At 42.1% G+C, this 26,910-nt stretch overlaps 1 protein-coding gene across 1 annotated transcript in view; it reads right to left on the bottom strand.

The window, feature by feature from the left end:
• GPM6A (glycoprotein M6A) overlaps positions 1-25,012 on the bottom strand; it is a 270,108-nt gene extending 245,096 nt beyond the window's left edge. The window contains exon 1 of the mRNA XM_074991864.1: positions 24,960-25,012. Within this exon, the coding sequence (XP_074847965.1) occupies positions 24,960-24,963 (4 nt within the window). The 5' untranslated portion in view covers positions 24,964-25,012. The remainder of the gene's footprint in view (positions 1-24,959) is intronic.
• Between the last annotated feature and the right edge of the window lie 1,898 nt (positions 25,013-26,910).

The raw sequence follows: 26,910 nt of genomic DNA, 5'->3' as shown, positions 1-26,910 counted from the left end.
TAATGTTTTGGCCTCATTTTTAAAAGATCTCAGTTACCTACCATTTTCTAAGGACCTCATTGGAGTGGTAAGTAATCAGCACTTCTGGGAAAAAGTGGTGTTTTCCTTTTAGGCTTTGGTCCTGCAGAAGGTGCATGGGCACGTCCTTGCATTGTCAGAAGCCCACCCAAGGTATTGGGTCTGCAGGCAGGTATCCAGCTATAAAACTAGAGTCCTGAATCATAGTTTTGTCTTGAAGAGATTGTACTTATTTGTAACGTCTAGAGAACTCCTACCACATTGTGGGTGCTACCAGAAATAAGTAATAAAAATATAGTAGTCAGGAGAAATTGACACATTCAAATTACTTACTTCTTCACACAGCTAGTATCTATCAGAATTATAGCTTATTTTTAATCAGAAAGGTCTGCTCTATGATGGCCAAAGAGCTATATAACATAGTTAAGACATCACTCTTCAATAAAATGTTCCTTCTCAGAAGAGAATCCTATGACAGATTTGAAATTCAGTACATTTACAGACCAACTTCATATTCAATAAAACTGCACAGATTAAATATGATATGCTAATGTGTTACTTCAAGATATGCAGTAACAAAATGCCAAAGAACAACCTGCAAGCTGTTTGTGACTTAAGATACTCACAGAATTAATTTTATGCTGGCATATACTGTAATTAGAAATGGCTCTGTGCATTGTGATTAAGCTAGTAACTATAGTAACCAAGGCAGAACAGAATGAGTGTAAAAGACAAGCTGAATAAGCCAAACGATAAGCCTCTATTAAACTATTTATTTGTATTTAATCTTTGTCAAGAAAATTTGGAAAAAAAAAAACAGTAGACATTTTGATCATCTTCTTCTCTTGTTTAGGACAGAATGAAACATGGTTCTTAGTGCTTCTGAATGAAGGGAGCACAGATTCTGCTTTTACAGCACAACTTCTCAGCCCACACAGCATTAAAACACATGTACAGTGCCATATTCCATTCTATATTAAACAGGTGGCATTTGGTGGCATATATTTATCTCTGTAGAAAATGACATATCTTCAGGTTTGAGTTTAAAAATTTTGCACAAGGCAAAAATATTCACCTCTATTTTTACACAAAAACACTTGCTGCTTAATCACAGAAATGTGGAGAATGGTTTTAAAGCCTTCATGCAGGCAAAGTGAAATCATAAGTGCAGGGATATTTTAATTTAGAATTCATTAACCCCACCAAACAGGTCACTTAACACAGTTACTCTCTGGAGGTTCATCCTACATCATGACAACACACTGAAGGTAACTAAACAAAATGGAGCAACATAACTGCTGCATGTTCTCAATCTATTTTCTGTGCTCTTTTACTCTGGCAGTAAATTTGCCACATAATAAATCTTGGCTGTCCTCACCAACAGTCACTGGAGGGTAAACTATTCAAACACTAATAAAACAGTTTTCTTGTAAAGACAGTATTTTCATAAGTTTATTCCACTTGAAAATGAAGAGGAGACATGGAAAATGGAAAGAGGGATTAACAGGCACAAAAGGGCTAGGAAGTAGTCCATCATAGTAGTCCTCCTGACAAATAAATAAATGAAGTACAGAAAGGCAGAGATAAAGATGAGCCTAGTAAAATGATCCTTTTCATTATCATGAAGGAGACTAGGATATGATTCCAAACGAGCTGCTTGTTTCTCAGAAACTGGCAATACTACAGCAACTGAATATTCAGCTCCAAGTCTTCACATTGCTCATCAAACCTCTCTGGACAGCCTAGGGCCCCAGACATGGAATGAGCACTGCACAGACTCAAGGTACACAGTAATGGGGTTGACTCATGGCTGTGGCACCCCCTGCTGGGAATTAGCTCAGTCCATGGAGTCTGCTGCCTCTGGTCTGTTGTCTCCCCACTCTCCTGTCTCCACCCTATAGCTCTAGGCCCACACTGCTTAGGCGGCATCAGCTGCAGGACCCATCCCTCCAGAAGAGGGGAGAATGGAGTAGTAGGTATCTGGAGGGTAAACAACAGTGCTCAGTCCATACATCCACTTGAGCAGCCAACTGCAGCCACAGAAGTCTAGCCCCTTGCTTCAGGGACGAGCTACAATCTGCGAAGGCTATCCTCTGTAGCGCCAAGGTACCGTACAAGGGGGTGGAGAGGAATCCAGCTCTGTCCACTACTCTGGGTCCCGATTCAGGGACTCTCTGGCCACAGTGATCTCCTGCCCTCCTCCCCTCAACTATTCCCACTCCCTGAGCCTCTTCCCTGTCACTCTTGCATCAAGACCTACACTCTGTCAGGTATCAGTCTGGAGTATCTCTCCAGCTTCTCTGAGCCTTCCCAGCACTGCTCTGTCCGAGGTGCTTCTGGTTTCCTACCCTGCTGGGATCCAACTGCTTCCCCCCCTGCTGGTTAGGGTGAGAGAGGTCCTCTCTGTCTTTCAGCCTTTTTATAGGGTCCAGCCTGGTGCTGTTTGGCTGTTCTGAGCTGCACCCTGATCGGCTGGGTGTGTGCAGGCTCCCTCCAGCCTGCATCTAACCCTTTCATCACCTGAGTGGAGCAGCTGTCCCACCACATACAAATACATAACAGGACAAGGGTCTTGGAGAGCACAGCTAATTGACACAGTTCAATTCCTCCCCACAATTTAAAGGATGTGGGCAGGGAACTAGAGGGACTGCTGGCTATCATGTTGACCACTGCTCCCTCAATTTTTCCTTGTATCCCCCAAGAGCATTACCATCACTTCCACTGCTTATTGAGCTCTTAGAAGACATTTATGGTTACATCACAACTCAATAACAGCACAGAACACTGACAGCCAGGACTGATGGCTGTAAACAAATTCATCAGGCCACAAGAAACTTGGCCACACTCATGCTAAGTGGTTGTCTGGCTCAGGGTTGAGGCAAGTGGGGGGTGGGCCCCCTGGGAGGAGCAAAATTTCAAAAGGGGAATGCAGCGTGATTAGCTGCTTTGTCTCAGGTTGATCCATCTCATTGAAATGTTGAAATATGGTACTGTTTTTACGTATGTGTGATCACATCTATATACCAATTAATAAAAATGGGCATATTCTACATAATTATTTTCCTACATATGCTGAAAGGGCTTTTTTCACATGAACGTAACTGAAATTCTGTTCATTTGTTTTACAGTAGACAGGTGGTGGAAGCCCTGGTAATTGCAGGGATGAAAAGTGGGAGCCGACATAAAAAGTTTGCTCGCCCCTGGTCTGGCTAACTAAAAGCATGCTAGATTACAGATGTTGCTGGACCAGAAAGTGCTCTGAACTAGAAAGGTTCAATCTGAAATAATAAAGTAAAACACAAAGTCGGGAAATCCATCGACTGCAGCAGAGTGGATGGAGACCTTCAAAAGAAAACTACAATTTAACAAACATATTTTGCACACTTGAAGATGCATAGGGAGAGATGACAGTATTCACAACTAACTTTCCCTTGAAAGAGAGGAAGTGAAAGTTACACACTATGTCCAAGGCTGATCCATTAGGTCAGCAAAGTTAAGTCAAATGGATATTGGAAAGTAACAGCAGACATCAGCATGCAAAGCTAAGAAATCTAGATAAAATTGCTCAGCCACAAAAAGTAAAAGTTAGCTGACAGCAGAGAAGTGAGGACAGGCTTGCAGTGAACATGAAAATCCAGTCACCACATACTAGAGCAAAATAGTTTACATTTAATTGCAGACATTAAATTTTCTCCACTTCTGAAAGGTCGTTAGTCTTTTCAATTAACACCTAAAACCCAACCCCAAAAATAATGTTGCAAATACAAAGCCTCATTATTTTTTATGAATTAGTCTTTAGTTCATTGACAAAGATCCAGGAATGTAAATAATAGGTATTTTTATTAAGAAAGGGAAGCATGCAGAGCTCTATCCTCCAAGGTTTTCTTCTGTAGAAACAGCCTAGACAGCATGCTATAAGATTATGAGCATCATCTCCGGAACAAAACTAGTCAGACAATACTCTTGACATCTGGGTTATCCATAGCTATTGATGAATCCTTAAATGGATTAATCACCACACAGGCTACATATCTTCCCTAAGAAAGGATGACAGAATCTGGCCCTTTACTCATGCCACATTGTATCTTATTCTTAAACATTCTGATTACATTCATAGGAATAAACATGAAACAAAGTATTACTCTGAGTGGCAAGAAAACAAGCATTCCATTTCACAAAAAGAGACGTTCAATATCTGTGCCCATTCCAACTCACAATAAAACTACAAGTTTTCCAAATTCTGCATGGGGTGATTGGTGTACTACTCCCTCGGAGGGTCAGTAAAATTCAATTGACGCTAGTAATTTAAGAGTCACTTAAAATGCTGGAAGTTCAGGAAAGTTATAGCAAAGGACTTGTCTGGGCTTCCTATGCATTTCTGTCCGTCTCCTTAGTTTATTCTCCGCCTGTTCCTGGCAGCTTCTGCTCACAGACACACACACCCCGCCATCAAAAACCTACCTAATGAAAACTTTCCACCCACATAAATATCTAACTGGCACTGCATATAGCTTGTGTTTTGGATAGTGGCTCATACTGCTGTAGTTTTCTTCCTCCAAGGAGTATTAGTGCTTCTTACATTTGTCCTGAATGAAGAGCAACAAATAGAACAAGATTACACCCAATCTCCTTATAAAAATATTTGGCTGCATCTACACCACATTCCTCTTTCGAAAGAGGAACGCAAATGAGGGAAATCGAAAATGTACATGAACAGCTGATCTACATATCTTGCACTTCATTTGCATCATGTCTTCCAATCATGTTTTCGGAAATGATTTTTTGAGGGAAAAAACCAGTACAGATGGGGTTCTTTCAAAAAACACAACCTTCTCAAAAGAACCTTTATTCCTGAAAAAAATGAGGTATAAGGTTCTTTCAAAAAAAGGGTTGCTTTTTCCAAAAGAATTCTATCTACACTGCTCTTCTCCCCCCAAAAAATTACTGCCAAAAACATGATTGGAAGAAATTATGCAAATGAAGTGTGAAATTTGTAAATCATTGCTTCATTTACATTTTTGATTTCCCTCATTTGCATTCCTCTTTCGAAAGAGGTATGTAGAGTAGACATAGCCTTTATGTAAAAAGAACTGCTAGAGTATCAGCTCCCAAACTGGGGGTCGCGCCCCAGTGCGGAGATGTGAAGAAATTCCAAGGTGGGGGTGCGAGACTGTGAAATTTTCATGGGGCTTTTTTCTTCCAGAACACTGTGGAATGGTGTTCTGGCACCTTCTTACGTGGCACCACCATTCTGGAAGGTGGCTGAGCTACACTCCCTGTTTGCTGCCATATGCAGCAGTGAATGGGGCAATGGTGGGTGGTGAAATCCAGCTCAGTAGATCTGCACAGTTGGAGCACCTCTCTCCACTCTGCACGTGTGTGGCTCCAGCTGGGAGCCAAACCATCCTCCAGTCCCAGCATGGCTCCTGCAGCTCCACCCTGGAGCCACACAGCTCCTGCTGCCTCCAGTGCGGTCCTGGAGTCCTGGCCCAACATGGTGCTTGTGCGGCTCCAGCTGCTTGAGTTGGAGAGGCTCCTGCAGCGGCACATAAAGACCTTGCTGGCATTCACTTGGGGGAGGGGGAAGCTGGGGGTACCTGGCTGTGGTGGAGGAGGAGGTCATTCAGTTGGGAGGGCTAGGGGTGCCTGGTTCTAGGGGTTCCTGGTTTGAGGGGAGGGCATTCATTTACAGCAGGGAGAGGGGCTAGGGGGAATTAATCCTGGGAGTGGTCTGGGGCTGTGGAGGGCAGTGGGGAGTTAAAGCCTGGCAGCAGTTGGGGGCGTGAGGGGGTGTGGTTTGGGATTTGACTTCTGGCACTTTTTTCCTGGATAAAAAACACTGAATTTTCATAACCAAAAAAAAAATTAAACAGCGTAAAAATATTTTAAATTTTCAAATTTCATATCATGAACTGCATTTTCTTTGGCCTTTTGATGTGCAGTGGTGCCTGTTCGGTTGGTGGGGAGATCAAAGAACAATGCAGAAAGCAATGGAATTTATTAAAACTTTCTAGCTCACTCACAAGAGAGCTCAAGACTGTTCTATCGTGGAGTGCTTACCTCACCGTGCAAGACTAAATACTTGCCAGACTGTGTGGAGGGAGGGGGGGGGTGTATGTGAGAAAGAGAGAGAGTGTGTAGGGCAGCACATGTCTGTACGTAATAGTAGTTAGTAAATAAAGGTTCATGATAAGTTAACTTCGGTTTGTTAAATTTATTTGCAAATCAAGAAAATTGTTTTTTTTTTTTTATTATGGCTGTACTTAAGAAAAGGAAGTACGATGAAGACTATATTAAGTACAGCTTCACTGTCATGGAAAAAAAGGGACATATCATGCTCAATGTGTAGTATGCAAAGCAGTTCTCAGAAATGATGCCTTGAGAGTTAGTAATCTTGAGTGACACTTGACAAAGAACCACAGCACTTTGAAAAACAAACCAAAAAAGTTTTTCTTGACAAACTTCAATATTTGAAATGCATGAAGCTGGACTGTAGTAGGTTTATGATGTAGCCCCTCTTCACCTTTCCTCTTGCCTACCCTCAGCTTCTAGAAAAGAACAACTTTCCTAATTAGCCTACATCCCTGTGACAGAGGTGCCCAATTGCTGCAGCAGCACAGGAGGGACTCTCTCCAATACTATATTTATTCCCCAGCCTCCATTTTCTCACCTATTTCAGGGTCATTCTCCCTCATGAACAAGGTTCATTCCTTCAATCAGTTTCTCCACACAGCACCGGAGTGACGCTGACAATTAGTGTCAGTTTCAGGACAAGCCACTGAATTCTAAACTGCAGTAATAAAAATAACTCAGACAGCACAAGGATATCTTAATAAGCAGAAGGGCAATTTTTTTTTTTTTACAGTTAAAGATTAAAATCTGCAGGAGTTCATAGCACAAGCTTCCATTCCAACTCAGAGACCCTCCTTGACAACATTGTGGAGCACATTTTTCAAACCATGAATTGCGCACTCAGACTTTGCCTGAGCCACTTATGCTGCCCGTTCATCTCAACAACATTTAAAATGTGTTCTCTGCAACTGAATGCAATGAGGAAGATTGATGACACACATTATTAATAATATTTTAAAGCAAACTAAATACACCTAGTATTTAAGTAAGGGCTACCACATTCTGAGCAGTCCCTCGTGACCAAACTTCCTTTTGCAGAACCTTCCCTCTGCTGTTCTTCTTCAGGACCTCTTACAAAAATGCCACAGACTCTTATAAATCCTACCACCCTCCACTGACCACACAGAACTCCAAACAGTCTCCATCACTACAATCTAACGGTTTATACCAGGGTCAGCAACCTTTGCAAGATGAAGTGCCAAAATTTGACCTTTTGACTTCTATGTACAGTACAAGTGCTGGTGGTACTTTATAAAGTCGCTAACAGTCCTACTCACAAGAGCTTTGTTAATAAATAACTGAAGATGCAGAGCTTTACCATTTAGGTTGTAGTTGGTAGTATTAACTGGTCTTTTCTTAATCCACAAGCAGCATAGCTTTGAGCAAGCTCCTGGCTGCATGCGGGAGGAGGGGCAGGCCTGAGCTCCTGCCTCGCACACTAATGAAAATCAGCCTGCATGCCACTCGAGGTGTTAAAATACAAATATAAGAGTCTAAAACTTTAGGCACCCAAATTTGAAGATTTTAGCTGTAGACAGTCAATCACCTTTTTTTTTTTGCACAATATCCTGCACTGTATAAGCACTAAAGAAGTTAAACTCCAGCTCTCTGACTTTTTTGACATAGGAAGCCTGCTGCTCACATAGACCCATTTACAGTTAAAAAGAAGGAAATACCATAATTGAAGAACTTCCTTTCATGAACCAAAGAAAAGCAAAAACTTAACACTTGCTAAAGATCTAAAATGCAGTCAATCCTGCCGTTAGACACTAGTAGCTACAGCTGACTGACACAAGCAGAAATGGGGGAAGAGGGAGAGAGCAAAAGAGGAATGCAGAGTAGATGTAAGAAAATGCAAGACCATTCCATGTTTTTCCATATTCTGATACCAACTAGAACACTGGCTTATTTTCCAATTAATTTGGCATAGGTATGCAATGGTTTTGAAAACATCTGCACATTAAGAACGATATACAACTTTGTATTTCATAAACATTCACTGTATGAAACCAAGTGTTTTGGGGGCTTTCAATGAATGGCATATATAAAAATGGTTAAAAATTACGCACAAAAATTTCCCGAAACCAAAATACTGAATTTCACAAGTCTCTAGTGTGAAATGCACTTGTTGGTATGTAAATGTACACTGCCCTCTACTGGATAGAAACATACATGTGTATTTGTGGCTATCTTGCTCACTAGTGACTAGTCTACAAACAGGATGACAATGCCAGCGCTATATTTCTCTAAAATACTTCAGTCTTGATGGTACTGTTTATCGTCTATATAATTTGTGTTCCCATTGTCTTGTACATGAAAGAGCTGAGCTGCATTCACACAACCATGTTGCTTGAGCCACTATTTTTAGAGACGGTGGGACTCCATGAACTTTGTGGGTAGTGGGAAAATAGTTTGTTAACAAGACGAAATCAGATCTCACAAAGGAAAACAACATGCCACACCATAGAACTGCTCTGTAGCAACACAGGCTAGCCATGTTTTCTACGAATAAAAGTGAGATTACTGGAGAGGGAAAGAAAGTGAGCAGAAATGACCCTCCTTGACCCACTAACAGTCAGACAGTCCACCCCGCCTCTTCTCTCACACTGAATTTTGCAAATGGACCTGGAACAGAACTGGGAGCTGACAAGGAGATCTACTGTAGTTTTAAAAAATAAACACACCATCTCAGAGTAAAAAGCATGAAAAGGGAGGAGCAGCAAAGCCCCAAGCATCCTTGAGTACTAAATATCAGATGACTTATAATGAACTCTTCTCATCTCACTTGTCACCCTTAATCCCATACAGAACACTACATGGAAACAAACCATAGCTGCCTGAGACAATCATTTCTGTTGTGTCTCCGTAAGGGAGAGAAGCAGCAGGGTGTAAGTAGTGTACTCCTCATGAGCCTCAGTAGATCACAATCCCCAATGTGATCTAATTTAAGTGTTAGCTTCCCTACTCAGTACCCCTACTTATGCCGCAGGGCAGCGAAGGTGAAAGCACTGCCTCCTCATCCCTTCCCCTTCATAAATTCAGGAAAAGCAAGAAAAAACACAAGCATTCCCCTGTGTTAATAAGTGTGGAGGAGACTCCGTGCACCCTCCTCTGGCCACCCACATAAAGGCCAGTCACAATCAGCAGAATTTTCAGCTGGCTTCTTCCCCTCATCCCCAACCTTGATATAGCCGCTCCAGAGTGGAGAACTCTGGCTTGCACCAAGTTGGAAAAGTCAATAACTCTGCTAATCAGAGCTAAGGCAAGGAGTCTGCTGTCACATTCTGAGGTACAACCCAAACCAACAAGTAACTGTATCACTGCCCACCCTGTAACCCTACGGGCTTGTCCACACTTGCCCCCAGCTTCAAAGGGGGCATGGTAATCTGAGCCATGGGAGATTACTAACGAACTGCCACAGCAAATACACAGCACTTCATTAGGCTAATCTTCCCCCATGGCAACACTGAAGCTTCAAACTTCGAAGTGTCGGCATGCGTGTAGCCGCGGGCACTTCCAAGTGCCCCTGCTACTTCAAAGTGCCTTTACTCCTCAAAATTTTGAAGGACTTCAAAGTAGCACAGGCACTTCGAAGTGCCCACAGCTACACACGTGCCAGCACCTGGAAGTATGACGCTTCAGAGTTGCCATGCGGAAGAATTAGCCAAATGAAGTGCTGCATATTCGCTACGGCACTTCATTAGTAATCTCAAATGGCCCTGATTACCATGCCCCCTTTGAAGTTGGAGGCAAGTGCAGACCCAGCCTAAGTGTTTCAAATGGTTCCCCAGCTGTGTTTCTCTCTCTCTCACACACCAAATCAAGTGTCTGATTTAAGCCAATCCTGCTCAGCAATTTTGATTCCAGCCTCCTGCCTGTTGCACTTCAGTCATATTACAGTTACACCTGGCAAAATGACCCCAACATACTGCCAGTCCCCAATTTTCCCATAAATCATATGGTCTGCAATCTACAGCCTGCTTCTGGACCACTCAGAGACAGACTATTTGTTCCTTTAAAGGTACAATACCCAGCAGTTTGCTGCGTTAACCAGTATTAACCTCACTTTAAATAAAATATGCATTGGGTTGCCTTAGATTAACAGTAAAGCTATTTATTAACAAAAGGAGATGGGACTTCGCCAGTTCAAGTGAAAAAAAAAGAAACGGTTACCAAAATAAAAGTGAAAACACTTTCTACAGGCTAAGATTTAACAAAAATAAGATACACTCTGTTTTCTTTCCAACCTACCTTCACAACAAGATGGCCGACCCATCTAGTCGGCATCTCCAACACCAAAGCGCTCTGTTCCCTTGTCTTCTAGAGTAAAAGATAACCGTAAGAAGGATCAAAGAATCCCAAGTACAGTAGATTTTTAAATGCATTCTTCTGAAGATGATTACCCTTAAAGTTCACTCAAGGAAGGCAACATGGAGTCTTTTTGGGAAGGGAGTTTCATGCTAGTTTCTTCTGCCACTGGTCTTTGTTCAAATGCAAATCTGATCTGTTTCCTATAATCAACTCCCACTTCTGTCTCAATGGTACTGTTTATCGTTTGTGTCATTTGTTTTCCCACTGTCTCAATACATCTTTTTGATGCCTTCCAGATGGTGAAGTAGCTTCAGCCCTCCCTGAAAAACACACCTTGATAACAATTTCAAATACGTTTGTAATTTTGAATATGTCCTCCATACAAACACCACACAATAATATTGACGATCGGTATATTATTAGCTTCCTATTGATAGGGTACCTGACACCTTTTGGATAAAGGTGATGACAGAGTGGTGATAGCTGGCCTGATCAGTTCAGCTTATCACTTGCTGCCAGGTGTCAGTGAGAGCTTTGCTCTCTTGCACTGGGATGCTCTTGGAGGGACACTCCCTACTGGGATAAAGTGAGTTAGCTTAAATCACTCTAATAGTCATATTTTGCACTACAAAATTATTAACAATAAAGATTATAACTACTCACTGTTGGATTAAACTGCCTCATTTTTACAAGAAAAGCTCATAGCATAAGATAACACAGACTGTAATTCAGACATATGTTACTACCAAGTTGCATGATAGATGTTGAGACTTCTATCAAAACTCCACAGTGATCCTGTCTTGACAGCCTATATGATACACTGGGCTAGGGCAACTCATTATAACTTCCAATGAGCACTCCAAAATTTAAACAACTAAACTAATCTACAATGCTGCATTTAACTCTTCAAAAACACCAGCTACTAAGAACACATCAGCCCCATAGGCTCGTACCCCACAAAGTACCAAATAAAATTCACAGTCTTTGTGTTAATCTTTAAGACCTTCTGTGAAGTCTAAGAAAGCACCCCTTTGTTTGTCCCCTCCCATGATGTCGACCTTGTCCAACAGCTACTTTCCTCAGTAGCAAATGTGAAGCTCACAGGGTTAGGAGACAAGGCTTTGAACTCTTTACTGAAGACTAGACTGTCCTGGAAGCAGTAAGATGTGTGTATGAAACCCATTTTTTCACTTAGCTTTCCCACAGTTGCAAGTGAAACCACCAAAAGGATGAGAGAGGGGGTAGCAGTAGAGACAGATGAAGAGGATGAGCAGGGTGGAGTTCAGAGACAAATATGGAATTTAAATAAAGAAGTGGGAACGAAATAAATCAGCCAAGTTAAATTAAGATATTGGCTTATTTCCCCCGACCTTCCCTCCAGAGTCACTCAGCTACTGTGAGGAAGGGTGCCATCGTAAAAACCTACATAAAGGTCATAATAATAAAACTCTGATCCTGCTCATGTTGACGATAATGGCAAATGCACCAGAAATGGGCAGGAAAACACAACATTTATTCTGGACGTACTTATGCCGGATCACTTTGTTTTCATTTTGCAAGAGTCAAACACACACACACACACACACACACTTTGGCAACCAATGCAGATTTGCAACCCTAGTTATCTACTGACATGCTTGAATTTCAGCCTGCCTTGCACAATAGGCTGAAAAAACCGTTCTATTCACGAAGTCAAAAAAGCCACTGACAACTTGAAAAACTGATTGTTATTTTCTTTTGGACTGTGTAATGTTCCTCACAATCTGCATGTGTTACATGTTTGAAATAGATGTAAATATATTTTCCTGTCTATAAATTCTTGTGTCGAAGCAGATCAGGGTGATTATTTCGAATGCTTTATTAATCCAAGCAATCTGTCAAGACCCAGGCAGACAATATAAAACACATATTTGGTGCTCTTAGTATACAAGCTGCAAGCTACATCATTTTGTTTACTACACACCCAGCAGAGTCAAATCCCTTTACTATAGGCTAAAGAAGAAGGTACTATTATCCTTACTCTGAAATGTGTTTCTTCTAATTGGTTGTAAAAGCAGGTTCACATTTGTTTTAATCACATAATTTAAGATCATCAATAATGAAAACAAAGAATTAATATTTGTTGGCTGATTAAATGGTTAACTTGAAAACATGAGTCCAAAATTCTCTATCAATTTCTATGACATAGTACCCAAGAGAATAGCATGGGGGAATTGGTGGTGCTGGTGGTTTGTTTTTTGCAGAAAACAAAGCGTTTTTCTTTTGTTTTATGAGAGGAGATGTTTGTTTTCTTTTATCCAGTGGAAACAAAAACTTACACTTTTCAAAGAGAAAGGAAACTGAAGGTTGAGGGGTTACTTCTAGTGGCTGTGGTGTTTTCCTGAACTGGTTATCAGCCAAGCCATCAGCAATATTCAGAGTCACAATACGGAGAATTTGGAAAGGAAGTGGGAAAGGGAAATGGCTAAATAATGAAGTGTGACCCTACGTTTTATATATGAAGTGAACTACATGTAACAAATGTAAATAAACAGCAAAAACAAATTTATTTCATTCATACAACTTCCTCTCATATCCAAGTCGGAAAGGAACCATTACTAGTTTCATAGGAGACTGGTATTGCTTTGGATAAAAGATAAAAAGTTCCGAGAAGGAAGAGCAGCAGCAACTATGATGGGAGTGTGTATCACACCACCCTAAATCATCATCATTGTGCAGTAATAAGGAATTGGGGGGAAAAAATAGGAGTAGGCCCAGAATACCAGCCTGTTTTCTCACTTCTCACAAAAAAAATGAAGTTGAAGTATACCAACTCTTACATCTTTGTGATAATAATTTAGCTATGTCAGAAAACGGCTTCTGTTCCTTCACTTGTGAGAATAGTGTGGTTAGTCTACAGGTGAACCTCTCTAATCCAGCACCCTGAGAACCTGACCAGTGCCACACGAGAGAATTTGCCAGATCACGGGAGCTCACTGTTGTCTAGCAGCATTATTAACACTTCCTTTGCTTAATTGTCTCTTAGAAGACATTTAAGGGTAAATTACCTCTAAATAACAGCACAGAAAACAGAGAGCCAGGACTCTTGGCGGTAAACAACTTTAGGGGACCATGGGACACTTGGACACACTCAAGTGGTTATCCAGCTAATTGAAATCATCCTAGATTACAGATCTTGCCAGACAAGAGAGTTTCAGATTAGAGAGGCTGAACCTGTAACATTCAAATACAAAAAGACTCTTTTTGGCATCTGCCAGGACTGAGTCTAGGACCTCTGAGTTAAAAAGCTATGAGTTCCTAACAACTTGAACTGAAGAACCAAGTCCATTAGCATGACAGCAGTAACAGATTCAAACCTCTGTACAAGGTCTCACTACAAGAGAATGACAAAGACACACACTGGGTTTAGCATAAATTGCACAAGCATATTATTTAATCCATTTCTTCTGAGACAAGTGGCAGAATTAAGTAGATTTGAGTGGTCAACTTCCATAAGTTAAATTAAAATTGAGTAATTGTTAGTTTCGTGTAAAATTATCCAGATAAATAGGCAAAGAAAAATACAGATCACAGCAGCATTTCTCACAATTGGAATGCACCCCACTACAGATTACAAAGGTCCCTCATTGTGCTCAGTTGTCCTTCAGAATCCCAGCTCTCTTTCACTTTCTTTTAAAAAAAGCAAATAAAAATAAAGTCAGCCTAGCTCTTATGGTTGCACAGAAACATTGAAAATTTCAGTGTGTGTGATGGAGCAATATGCCCTTGAGGGCAGACAGCCTAAAACAGTGGGCCCTGGGATGTGAACTGTTCCATTCAGTTCAGTTATGCTACTTCAGATATTAATACTTTTGCTATTCACTGCTCAAAGTCTGTAAGAAAGGAGAGAGATTATTGTATTATGAAGATATACACTACCTACTCCAAGTAACCACTAATTTAGAACAGGCTTTTAACATCAGATGGCATGTTTTAGAGGGAAGGGGAAATTGGTTTCATTTCCCTGAAGGGAGACTCAGCTCCAAATGGTTTCAGAAGATATGGATTAAATGATCAATTAAATATTGCCTTGATATATCACGACAATATTTTTAGATGAGAGAGGGAGGTAAGTAGCTGTAGGCCTCTTTGCAACACAAAAGGGCTCAAAACCCAGAAGAAAAAAGATACGGTTCCAATGCACGGGGCAGGCTTGGACACAATCATACTGCTTCTACACAACATGTAAAAATTCTTTTTATGAGAATATTAGGGCACTGGTGGGAAAGCTGTAGGGGTGAGGATCCAGTGAACAACTATCCACTACAAGCTGGGGAATGCTGAGCACAGTGGAAAAGAGACGTTACTGTACACCACAAGCTGCAGTAATACCCAGTTTGCAAAAGGTGCTTCAAGATCTGCCTCTGAACGGCATGTGGAGAAGAGGAAATGAATTCTCTCGCAAACCATATACACATATGGCTCACACTTTTCAGATTTTGTACAAGGGACCAGAGTTTTATTTTACTCGCTATTACAGACATTAAAATATTTCCAAAGGAACTTGTGGATTAGGAGAAGGAGAACTTGCAAAATGCAGATCCACCCTGGACTGGGGTAAGAGGATTTGATATTTCTTGTCCTGACAATTCTGCATGAAACATGCTTGTAAAAGATGTTGCAGATTGAAAAGCTGGCCAGCAATGCAATACTCAAACCCAATCTAGAACACAGGAGGTCATAAATAAGAACCAAGAGTACAGCAAAGCAAATGGAAGAAAGGGTTGGGGGCAAGGGTAAACACAGTTCTGCTCAACTCCAGCACAGACGGTGAAGAGGTCTATCTGCAGTCCATGCAGAGGACCATGGCAGTCATCCCATGAAACAGCTGGGGAACAAGAATACGCTTAAATGAGCACCCAAACCTAGACAACGCCTTCCATAATGCTTCATGACTGATGACATCAAAGGCCTTAGTTAGGTCAATAAATGTCATACACAATGGCTGGTGTTCTCTACACTTCTCTGAGATCCCTTGTGCAAACAAAAACATGTTGGTGAGGCCCCCTGAGAGTTTGAACCACATTAGGATTCCACAAGAACATCTGTGGAAAGCAGGAGGAGACAGTTCAAAAGAAGACAAGGTGCTATCGGTGGGCAGCTGTCCCCACTCCTGCCCAGAGGGATTAAAGCAGACCAGAGGAAGCTGCAGAGACCCAGCCAGTCAGAAGGCAGCTTGCCAGGGCAATCCTGATATAAAGGGCAGCTCAGCAAAACAAAGAGCAGTCTCTCCCTGACTAACAAGTCTCATCAATAATGTTTTCCTCCAAGCAGATTCCCATCCCTGTATGAAGGGACAGATGATGATATGTAAGAGATTTTACTTTCCTTAGCTGGGAGCCTTGTTTACTCAAACTGGAATGAAGATCAAGCAGAGTACTTACCCTCGATGACACCTATGCAGCATTATTCTTTTCAATAGCGTGGAAGAGGTGCAACTGATAAATAAGTTTCAGTCACAGTGGTAAATATAGTAAACCCTTGATTCAACGGACTAATTGTGGGAAGAGGTGTCCCTTAAACACAAAAGTCCATTAAATGAGAAGGTTTACATAGCACCCTCCCCAGCACCCACCTCCCAGACAGGCTTCCCAGGTTGTGCCCCCCCCCCACACCAAATAAATGCCGGCAACATACAAGAGCTGTCACCACCACAGCCACCATGTGCGCCTCCTACCGGGGGGGCGGGACACAAACCTGAGTGCCATCTGCCCATGTACGCACCCCACTGCTGGTTGGAGGAGCATGTGGCAGCTACAGGAGAAGCTCCAGCTGCAACAGCTCCTCAAACCACAGAGAAGGCTCCAGATGTGGCAGCAGCTCTGGCAAGTTGCCTTACCTACTTTTGGCGGGGGATGCGGCACTGGTGGGTTTAGTGGACTTCAGGAACAATGGGAGGGCTGGCAGATGTCCGTTGTTCCCGAAGTCCACAAAATTGAGGGCTTGCTGTAATTATGTTCATTCACAAAAAGTTCTCTTATCCGTGTAGGTTGCAATTCTCTAACGAAAAGTAAAAAGCAGTAAAAATGTACTTGTACCATGCTCATAGGTTGACAGAACACACAAGAGGAGCAGCTCTGAGTCAGAAGGTGCTGCTTCTACAGTGACTCTTAATACTAGAGCCAAAGAAAGTGCAGAGAGGCCAAGAATCCCACAGAGCAAATTCATACACTGATAAAAAAAAAATCCTTTTTGATCTCACATACCAGCAAGGTTTGGACTCAGGTCTAACAAACAGACCATTGTAAACCTTTGTAAGGGGATTTCAAAAGTTAGACAGCTATGGTGCCTTCCTGTTTAATAACACAACCCATATTTTCCATAACTTTCTAAGCAGCAGTCTTATTTCTAACCACAGGCATAACTATTCCAAAGGGAGTCATTGTATGGCCTGATTCTGAGAGGTGTTCAGCATCCACACCACCACCAGTGATTTTTCAGCAATTCTCAGAATCAGATTCCAAGACTATTTTTCCTGTAGATTTAGAGCTGCAAACACTAGTCACACATGAACATTATTTGTTGAGTCATGCACATTTTCCATCAGTTCTGTAAACTACAGTAGACCCTCGACTTACACAGAGGTTGCGTTCTTGGCAACTTCTGCTTTAGTTGAATTTTCACATAGCTTGGGGAAGCCATCTCCCTTGCATGGCAGGGAACCAGGCTCCAGCTCCCCAACACTCACAGGAGACAAAAAACGGATCAACACTGGTTTCCTGGCTCCCCATCACTCTGCGAGTGAGGCGCAGATTCTCCCTGTTGTCCACCGGCTAGGGGAGCTGAGGAGAAGCTGAGCAGCTGTGGCTGCTCGCTCTCCCCTCCCCCCAGCTGGGGGAAGCCGAGGGACATACTGACACAGCAGCGTGGCTGCCTACCTGGATTCCCCCAGCTGGGGGAAGTCCGGGGACAGAAAGACACCACGATCTGCTGCCCAGGCCTGGTGGGCAGACAGCCCAAAGTGTCTTCGAGTTGTGCTTAACTCACATTAATACAATTAACTGCAACTCAGTCATGCATTTTGGGGGTTTACTGTATAGATTTTAGTACCCATTGAGATACTTTGTTTGATCACAGAATTAACAAAAACATTATCAGGGGGTAGCAATGTTACTCTGCATTTGCCCACAAAAGCTTATTCTCCAATATATCTGTTAATCTATAAGGTGCCACAGGACTTCTCGTTGTTTTTTCATAAAGTCACTTAAACTGTTTTTTCATAAAGTCACATAAACTGTTTTTTCATAAAGACACTTAATTTCTTAAGCATGAAACAGACTAGCTAAGAAATAAGACATGACTAAGATAGTAAGAGCCAAACAATTAGTCAGCTACAGGTAACTTTTTAAAGTATATATATTTATAGTTGATTTTGCCTTGCAAAAAGGATAAGTCTACACAACCTCTCAACTCAAGCTGAAATAAAACGTATTGAAAACTAACAATTAAGCTTTGGGACTGTGCAGCTCAAACTGGCTATGATTTCTCAACGCAAACCAGCAATGTTCACTGGATATAATAAGTACTCAAGAAACACGTATAAAACTTTGAAAACAACGCAAATGTGTTTAACAAAATGAGGCATCTACACCAAAAAACATCAAAAAAAGTTTTCAGAAATTCAACCACTATTTAAAAATCCTTTGGGGAGAGCCATCTGCCTGTAATCACTTTTCCTGTCTTCCATGCCGGCAGGATAAGATCCTAGGATGAATTCAGAAACACCTGCACATCAATCAGCAACCAAGCTAATCCTTCCTCTTCCTGTATAGCTGTATTGTATGCTAACAGAGTTACAGCCTAAATCCTAACCCAGCCTAAACACATTTTACGGACTGACATCAAGTGCTATTAATATTTCTGGGTTTAGCTGATCTACCGTCCAATATTAATGCCACTAATGTGAGTGATGGTGCAACAAAAATGAATAAACTGACAAGTTAAATCAATTTCCAGAACGAGCTAAAATAGGTACCATTTGAAAAAAATCAGTAATGAAGTTGCCATTTAGTAACTTAGTACTAAACAGATATATTAATACACATCTATATTGGACAAAAGACATACACTAAGAGCAATCCAATTCTCCACAAAACAGTAAATTTTTCCTGTCCCAGTCAATAGCCAATTGATGTGAGTTTGCAGGTTTTGTTCAAAACAAGATAACAAGTAACATGCCCAAGCACAACTCTGTGCAGTATACCTTGGTTTCAGTGGTAATTCGAACCACCACGGCTACGTCTACACGTGCCCCAAACTTCGAAATGGCCATGCAAATGGCCATTTCGAAGTTTACTAATGAAGCGCTGAAATGCATATTCAGCGCTTCATTAGCATGCGGGCGGCCACGGTACTTCGAAATTGACGCGCCTCGCCACCACGCGTCTCGTCCAGACAGGGCTCCTTTTCGAATGAATGCCGCCTGCTTCAAAGTCCCCTTATTCCCATGAGCTGATGGGTCCTTTCGAAAAAGAGCCCCGTCTACACGTTTGGGGCACGTGTAGACATAGCCGTGGTGGTTCGAATTACCACTGAAACCAAGGTATACTGCACAGGGTTTTGTTTTGTTTTGAACAAAACCATGAGCTGATGGGAATAAGGGGACTTCGAAGTAGGCGGGGTCCTTTCGAAAAGGAGCCCCGTCTGGACGAGACGTGCAGCGGCGAGGCGTGTCAATTTCGAAGTGCCACAGCCGCCCGCATGCTAATGAAGCACTGAATATGCATTTCAGCGCTTCATTAGTAAACTTTGAAATGGCCATTTGCGTGGCCATTTCGAAGTTTGGGGCAAATGTAGGCGCGGCCCACAAGGGATAAATCTCAGCTTAATTTTCTTTTTTAGTTTAGCTGTTTTTCCTTCCTGAAACACTTTACTCCAAAGAAAAAAGAAATGACTGAAGTGAAATAAATACTTGGCTACAAAACGTGGTAAATATGAAATATATTCATATAGCGGCTTCAGCATTTTGTTAACTGGGGAGAAAGAACACATTACTGTCTGAAGTTTGGGTCTGCAGAGTTACATATGCAAATCAAGAGTGCTTCACATTCCTAACAGACTATTAAACTCATGACTTAATCAGGAGAGAATACCAAATAAAACCAATTCATTATTCATGGATAATATTTACGTTTATAAGCTTCCCCAGGGCAGAGGCATATCAACTGTTACTTTTATTTATGTCAAAGACAGTCTGACTGGGTTTGTAGATGTTGCCAACAGAAGTAAGTTTGTATTTCCTTACTGTAGACAGGAGAAGTGCTGCAGCAGAGGTGTCTATTAGAAACTCGTAAAGGAGAAGGTTGTACATGAAGAAGTAAAAACATGTTTTCTGATATTATGAAGGTGTTAGAGCTAGGAGCTCACAAAACAGTTAATATAAATATGACCACCAATATTGATACCATCTGACTTATTAACATGTTAATGTTATGTTAGTTTTCTTTCATTCTTCCCCTTTTTTCCTCCTGTACTTTGCTTACTTCCATAGTATTTGCTTTGTACCAATATGGCAAAGTTACAGAAGTTAAAACATGGGTAGAATATAAAGGAATCGAATCAACCAGTCAACCAAATAATATGCAAAATAAGCACGCCTGAATTCAGAATCAGATAACACGATGACAAAAGGAGCAAATTTCAAAGGTAAGTACCTCTAAATGAGACTACCTTGCCAATGGTCACAAAATACTTACAGATAGGCTCAGGCAACAGGAATCTCCAAGCCACTTATTTATATGATTATAAGGCTGGATGTGCATATTTATAACCAGATCCCAGGCAACTCAGAGCTTTAAAGACTACAAATACTGAGCTTTATCATGGTGTACAGAAGACACATTCCAGTAAATAATGTTATAGAAGATGCTGGAGAGAAATAGTAAGGCATGAGGATATAGGACAAATGTGACATTTAGCATGATACACAAACTGCTGGGTCTCCTATACCAGTGACAATGAGAGCCAACAGAAGAACAATAAATAAATTCTGAACATTCAGGAGCCTGTTCAGCTTCACCAGTCTCTAAGAATAAACAGCAGAATAGTTCCAACTCCCAAAATGGAGCAGGAAGATGAGAAGAGGAACCAGTGCAAAGTTATTCATTACTCCCTATTTCCAGCTCCAAAGTTTGGTGTTTCTAGACAAATGATTTTAACTGTTTACAAAAAGATTCCTGATACTAAACTTCATTCAGTATGTTCAACTCATTAATATCTATAGACACTCCACGCTCTATTGCAAGAAAGTACATGGTCCTTGGTGTAGAACAGCAAAAAAGTTTGAAAATGAACTCTCTCAGACTGCAATAACTACAACGGAATAACAATTTCTATTAAACAAACAATATGCAAATCCCTACACTTGATTTAAGAGAGCCCTGGGACTTCACAGCGTACACTTTCCATCACTTTTATTTATAATAAACATAATAACCCAGTTAGGTCTCAAACTTATTAATTGTATTATTGGAAAACCCACAGGCCTCATCAGCCTGTTGGGCTAACCAAGTACGGAGATGGGTTAATATGGAAGTCCTTGCCTACAGAGTTTCAGAGCCTTACAGTCATGCTTTATGGCAAGACAACGGGGACAAAACAAACATCTTTGAAGGTGGGAGAAAAAAGATATGCGTTAAGAGCACAAGAAGCAGGCTTTGACCAGAAAACCCAGTTGTTACAGCTTTTCACCCACCAAAACATTTACCATTATATATTTAACAATTACTCTAAAAGGGTGTTCCAGGTTAGCTCAGTAATAAGCATGTATGTGGATAATAATCTGCTTTCAAACGGTGAAAACACCTAACTAGCAACACAACCGTATCAAAAACAAGTAGGATCCATTATTGATAATGTCACCTGTTGCCTTCTGCATCCACCCACACACTCTCAAATACCTGCTTACCTGCTCTGAAATAAAAATAGCTAGTATTTGTGAATTTTATTGAATAATCATTACAAGATTTTGGGTTGTTTTTTCCCCTTCTGTCTACAGATACTCAATTTTTTTTGTCTTTACACATATACTGAATAAGCATATTTGTTGATGCAATTTAAAGAATATAACTTCATGCATTCTCATTTTGCATTTATACATTTATTCAGTAATTTTCAATAAAGACTGAAACATTTATATTGCAAACCTGTTGGCAGAACATTTTGTTTTCAGAAACATAGTTAAGTGGTGGGTTGCTAATGGGTTGTATCTTAACAGATCTCCCTTTTAATCTGTAAATTAGTTCTGGAACGATATGCAATAAATATATTTAATTACAGCAGAATATCCAAGACTAAAAACTCCCACTATTTTCACAATCACAGCTGGTGACTGTACAGAATAATCAGGTTCCTTGTTGCATAAAGGTGGATCCTTCGATAACCAAAAAAATTCAAGAGCTCATCATACCCTCTTTCCTGTAAGTGTATTAAATCCTTAAGTCAAGAAATACTCACCTTTAGCCAGGACCTGTTTGTCTACCTACTAAAATCTGGGCAGACTGTTTCATCATCTTTATCTTATGAAGTAAGTTTAATCACATTCAGCATGATAAGAGAAAGTGTGGTCGCAATAAAGAAATCCCTGCAAATTTGCAAATGTCTTCTTTATATTGGCGGACATCCGCATTCATAGCTCATTTTTGCAGCTGCAGACACAAATTTTGTATCCAGAACCCTGCAAATTTGCAGATACCCACTTTCTGTTAACAGATATGGGGGTGAATATCTGCAGATCACTTCTGCAGAGACAGATACCAGTGTTGTATCCATGCAGAGTTCTAACCAGAGGTACTGCAGATGCTGCCACATCCCCTGGCTTGAAGTGATTTCTATTACATACAGGCTGTGTCTACACTTGCATTCATCCTTCGAAAGAGGAATGCAAATGAGGGAAACAAATTGCAAATGAGGCACTAATTTACATATCTCATGCTTCATTTGCATAATCACTTTTCAGAAGACAGTCTTCCAAAAGAAAAAAAACCAGTGCAGATGGGGCTCTTTCAAAAATGAACCTCATCTTTGAAAGAACCCTTCTTCCTGAAACAAAATAGAGGAATGCAAGCGTAGATACGGCCACAAGGTTTACAGTTTGGTTGAATGGTTCTTAGCACCCCCACAATAAACATTGTTCAAGCACACTAGGTGGCCATTCCTGTGTCTCCAGCCTCAATTAATACCATCCCCAAACTCACACTGCCAAAGACCTACACAGGATCTCCCAGAACAAAGCAGGATGATGCTATTTCAGTTCACCACATAATGGCCAAATTTGGCTGGTACTGCATACGAAGGTAGTACCCTCTCTCCTCCCCCATTTCAAAGATATATTTACTCAATTTAGTTGAGCCATCATGAATTCTCTGTAGTAAGTCACAGCAGTGAAAGCTGGAACTTTCTAACTCTGAAATACTTAAAGGGGCCTAAAATACAGTTCATAAGCAGGAAAAACTGAGACAATAATGAAAACAAATATCAATGACACACCTGCAAATATCTTGGCTGATAAGAAATGTTCAAAAGTTTACCAAATTTACATTCAGATACATTTTAGCACTCAAGTTACACATAATGCAGACATCAAAACATGTATCAACTTGGTATACTAAACATGGTTTAAAACACAAATATTTACACATGCTAACTTGCTAAAAGTTGTCTAGGCTCTTGAGAATATGTTTTGAAAGCTACCTAGATCCTTTACAAAGAAGAAGAAAAAATACTTTAAAATTAAACATAGGCTTTTGTAAGTAAGTAAACATACAGTCTCTCATGGGACTTATTTCCAATAAGGTCTGTTTCTGGATCCCCCATTTATTCTGTGTTCAAATTATTCATTCGGTCTTAAATTTGTTTTTATAAGAAGGCATGAGCACTGCTTAGAACAATTACAGGTTTACTGAGGCTCCGGCTTACCAACACTTACACACATGTAACTTTACGTACCTAAGTAGTTTCCTCAAGTTCAGTGAAACAACTTTTGTGAATAAAATTAAGCATAAGTATTTGCAAAATCCAAACAAAAAGATGAGCTTATCACTAAGAGATACAACTCCTTATGAAGTCAAACTCCCATGAAATCAGTGAGGGAGTCAAAGTCCCACGAAATCAGTCCCCCCCAGTCTCACATGATTATTAGATAAGAGCCTGAAGCAATGAGGAAATGAATCATGCTGCACATGTCTGTATGGACAGCATTTCAAAAAAATAAATTCAAAGATCAATTAGGGAGAATAGTCAGCAGTTACTCCTGGGGCTAGTCTACACTAGCACCCTCCTTCGAAGGGGGCATGTAAACAAGCCAGATTGGTGTATACCAATGGGGTGTTGCGATGCACATACAGCACCTCATTAGCCTAATTCCTGCCGCACAAACTTCAAAGTTAGCAACTTCGAAGCGCTGGCAAACCGTGTAGCCACAGGCACTTCGAAGTACTCGCGCAACTTCAAAGTGCCCTTACTCCCACAAAACTAGATGGGAGTAAGGGAGTGTCAAAGTTGGGTGCTTACTTCAAAGCTGCCTGCATCCACCGTCAATATGCAATTTGAAGTCTGCCCTTCAAAATCCGCATGGCTGCCATTACGCGAAGGAGGTGCTGAATATGCACGTTAGTGCCTCATTAGCCTGCTTCGAATTGCCTCATTGCCATGCCACCTCCAACAGGAGACTGAGTGTAGAAGTAGCCTGTGTCAGTGTGGAGTAGCAGGGTCAATGGCCAAGCCCACAGAGATCGGTTTTGCCAGGTCTTCACCATCCCTGGAAGACAGATCATGGTACACCGAACTCATGCTAAGTATAGTCATACCCTGAGTTTTAGCCCAAGGCCCTCCTTCAAATTGTAATGCCTTAAAAGAGAACAAGTTAAGACGAGGACACTAATCAAACCCAGATTATGGTGCACCCTGGCCAACTTTTGGTCGCCACTGCAGTAATTCCATTACCCCGGCAGAGCACAAGTTCAGGTGCTTCCCTCCTAACATTTGCAGAGTCCCCAGCTGCCAGACCAGTGGTGGCTCGTGCCTCCGCCTGCCCGTCTCTTTCCCGCAGGCACTCCGGCATCAGAGCGTGCCAAGGGGGCTAGTTAGGGCAGCTGCAGCTTCCTACCCAGCAGAGCGATGGCGCGGGGCCGTAGGGGCACCCCCGGTCCAGTCTCCTCCGCAACCGGGGGCCCGAGGCGGGGTTTGGCGGTGCAGTGAAAGCAGGCGCCAGCACTGGTCCAAGAGGCTGGACTAATTTCCAGGGGAAAGCCAGCGTGCCGGGGCCAGGCCAGTGGCAGCCCTGCACGGCACCAGCCCGGGGGCAGAGGGCTCAGCAGCCGCCCGAGGCAATGAACTCCCACTGGGGGAGGGGGTCTCCCGCGCCGGCCACAACTCTGCGGACAACAACCTACTACAGGCGAGCTGCAGGGAACTGCAAACTTTCCGCGCGAAGTCCCCCTCGCCCGGCCGCAGGGACTCACCCATTACTGCTTCCTCCGCGGGCCGCTCTCCCGGCCTCCTGCGCCCCAGCGGCAGCTTCGCCCGGCCCCTGGCGGCTTCCCCCCCGCCCGCGCCCCGGGCCGAAGGCGGGCCAAGGAGCCCCGCCCCCTCGCCACCTGCCTAGCTTCCCGCAGCCCGCTCAAGAGCTGCTGACGGGGCCGGCGAGGGGCTCAGCAGCCTCGATGGGCGCGCTGACCTTTCTGGCTTTGGCGGGGTCTTAAGCTGCCCCCCTTCTGCTAGCGGGCTGGAAAGTGGGCGGGAGGGGGCAGGCCCTGAGCCCTCCCTAGGTTCTCACTCAGCCCTGGCCTTCCAAGTAGCTGCGTAGTCGCTGCTGCCTGCCCCCAGTTGCGCTCGTCAGTAGTCCCAGGACAAGCTTGCCAAACTCATACCCTTCTCTTCCCCACCTTACTGATAGGCTGTACCTCAGCCTGGAGCCACAGCCCCCCACTTCCCTGTTGTTAGGTGGCAGGGTTCCCCCCTCCCGCCAGCTGGGCAGTGCAGTTATGGAAAGGGTGTTACAGCAAGGAAAAGGAGCCAGCCCCTGGTCAGGCTGATGTATTGTCCTTATTGTAACCTGGGTAAATAAATAACATTTGATTCCCCTGCCAAACATTTTCTTCATTCCCTCAGGCTGGACCTTTGTCTTCCTTTTCCAGGCCTAATTCTACGCCCACTGAAATCAAAAGGAGTTTTGTTATTAATGGCAGGGACAGGAGGTCCAACTTTTTCATCTTATTAAGCTGAGAAAAGGAAAGAGGGCATCCAAGAGACACCTGGCAGAGAGCCTGAAGGCAGACACTAAAATGATAGGATACATCTGGTCAGAACTGGAAGAGATCTCCCCCCCACCCCCTGCCTGCCCGCCCGCCCCCTGAAACGGGATGCTGGCAAATGGTTGCTAGTGGCCTATGCTCCCAGACGTAGGAGTAGAAGAGGCTCTACTACCACTAAAAAGGCCAGAGGCAGGAATTGCCACCACATTTGCACTTGAGGAAGCGGGTCTTTGCCCACACAAGCTTATGTTCCAAAATATATGTTAGTCTATAAGATCCCCCAGGACTTCTTGTTATTTTTGCAGATACAGACACATTTGGGGTTGGAAGGCAGGTGAACACTCTCCTCAGGGACTCCTACTTTGTGTCTCACAATGAACAAATGTTTTGAATTATACAAAAGATAGTGCTAATGTGCTAAGTTAAACCAGGATTTGAGAAAATTAAACCACTATTGTTTATTTGCATTTACAAATACACCTTGGGTTGAACTCTTCACATATGTATATTTCCTTCTAATAACACTACTTTTGAACTTTTATTACAGTTCACTGTCAACTAAGCCAGTGAAGACCCTTGTACAGGATAAATGAGAACAGAATTTGATCTACAGATATTAGTAATAACTTTGATAAACTCATACCTGTGCATATACATAGTTACTGATAATTATAGAAAAGATGTTTATGTTCCAAATTAATGCTACATGCCTGACTCTCCCCTGACTTACATAAAATCCTTTAAAATAAATGTAAGTCCTGTTCCACTGAACACAGCGGGAATCAAAAAGGAAGAGATGATTTCTTTGATAGCAGTTTCAAGCCCCATTCCAGCCAGTGTTTCCTCACAAAATTCTCTCTCGTCTTTTTTTTCAAAGTCATTCTGCCAAAGGGCTGTATCTTTAGCGTCTTCATAGTTCTTTCCCCTGCACAAATACACTCAGCTCCACCATTCAATGCCCCAGCATTTTCTATAACAATTTTCAGGGAAACTCTTTGGGGTACATGGTCCAGAGTCTCTTCAAGCCTTGCCACATGCTTCTATTTGGGGTGTGTTCGGATTGTTTCTGGTAGCAAAAATCCCTGAATCCTGAAGAAAGGGTGGCTGTTATAAATCCTAACTTCAGTGCAGTTTAATCTAACCCATAACAACACCAATG

The sequence above is a fragment of the Carettochelys insculpta genome, chromosome 4 (assembly GCF_033958435.1).
Source record: "Carettochelys insculpta isolate YL-2023 chromosome 4, ASM3395843v1, whole genome shotgun sequence".
In the NCBI taxonomy this organism is placed as follows: Eukaryota; Metazoa; Chordata; order Testudines; family Carettochelyidae; genus Carettochelys; species Carettochelys insculpta.
The sequence above is the reverse complement of the archived record's forward strand: the minus strand, read 5'-3'. Positions and strand labels throughout refer to the sequence as shown.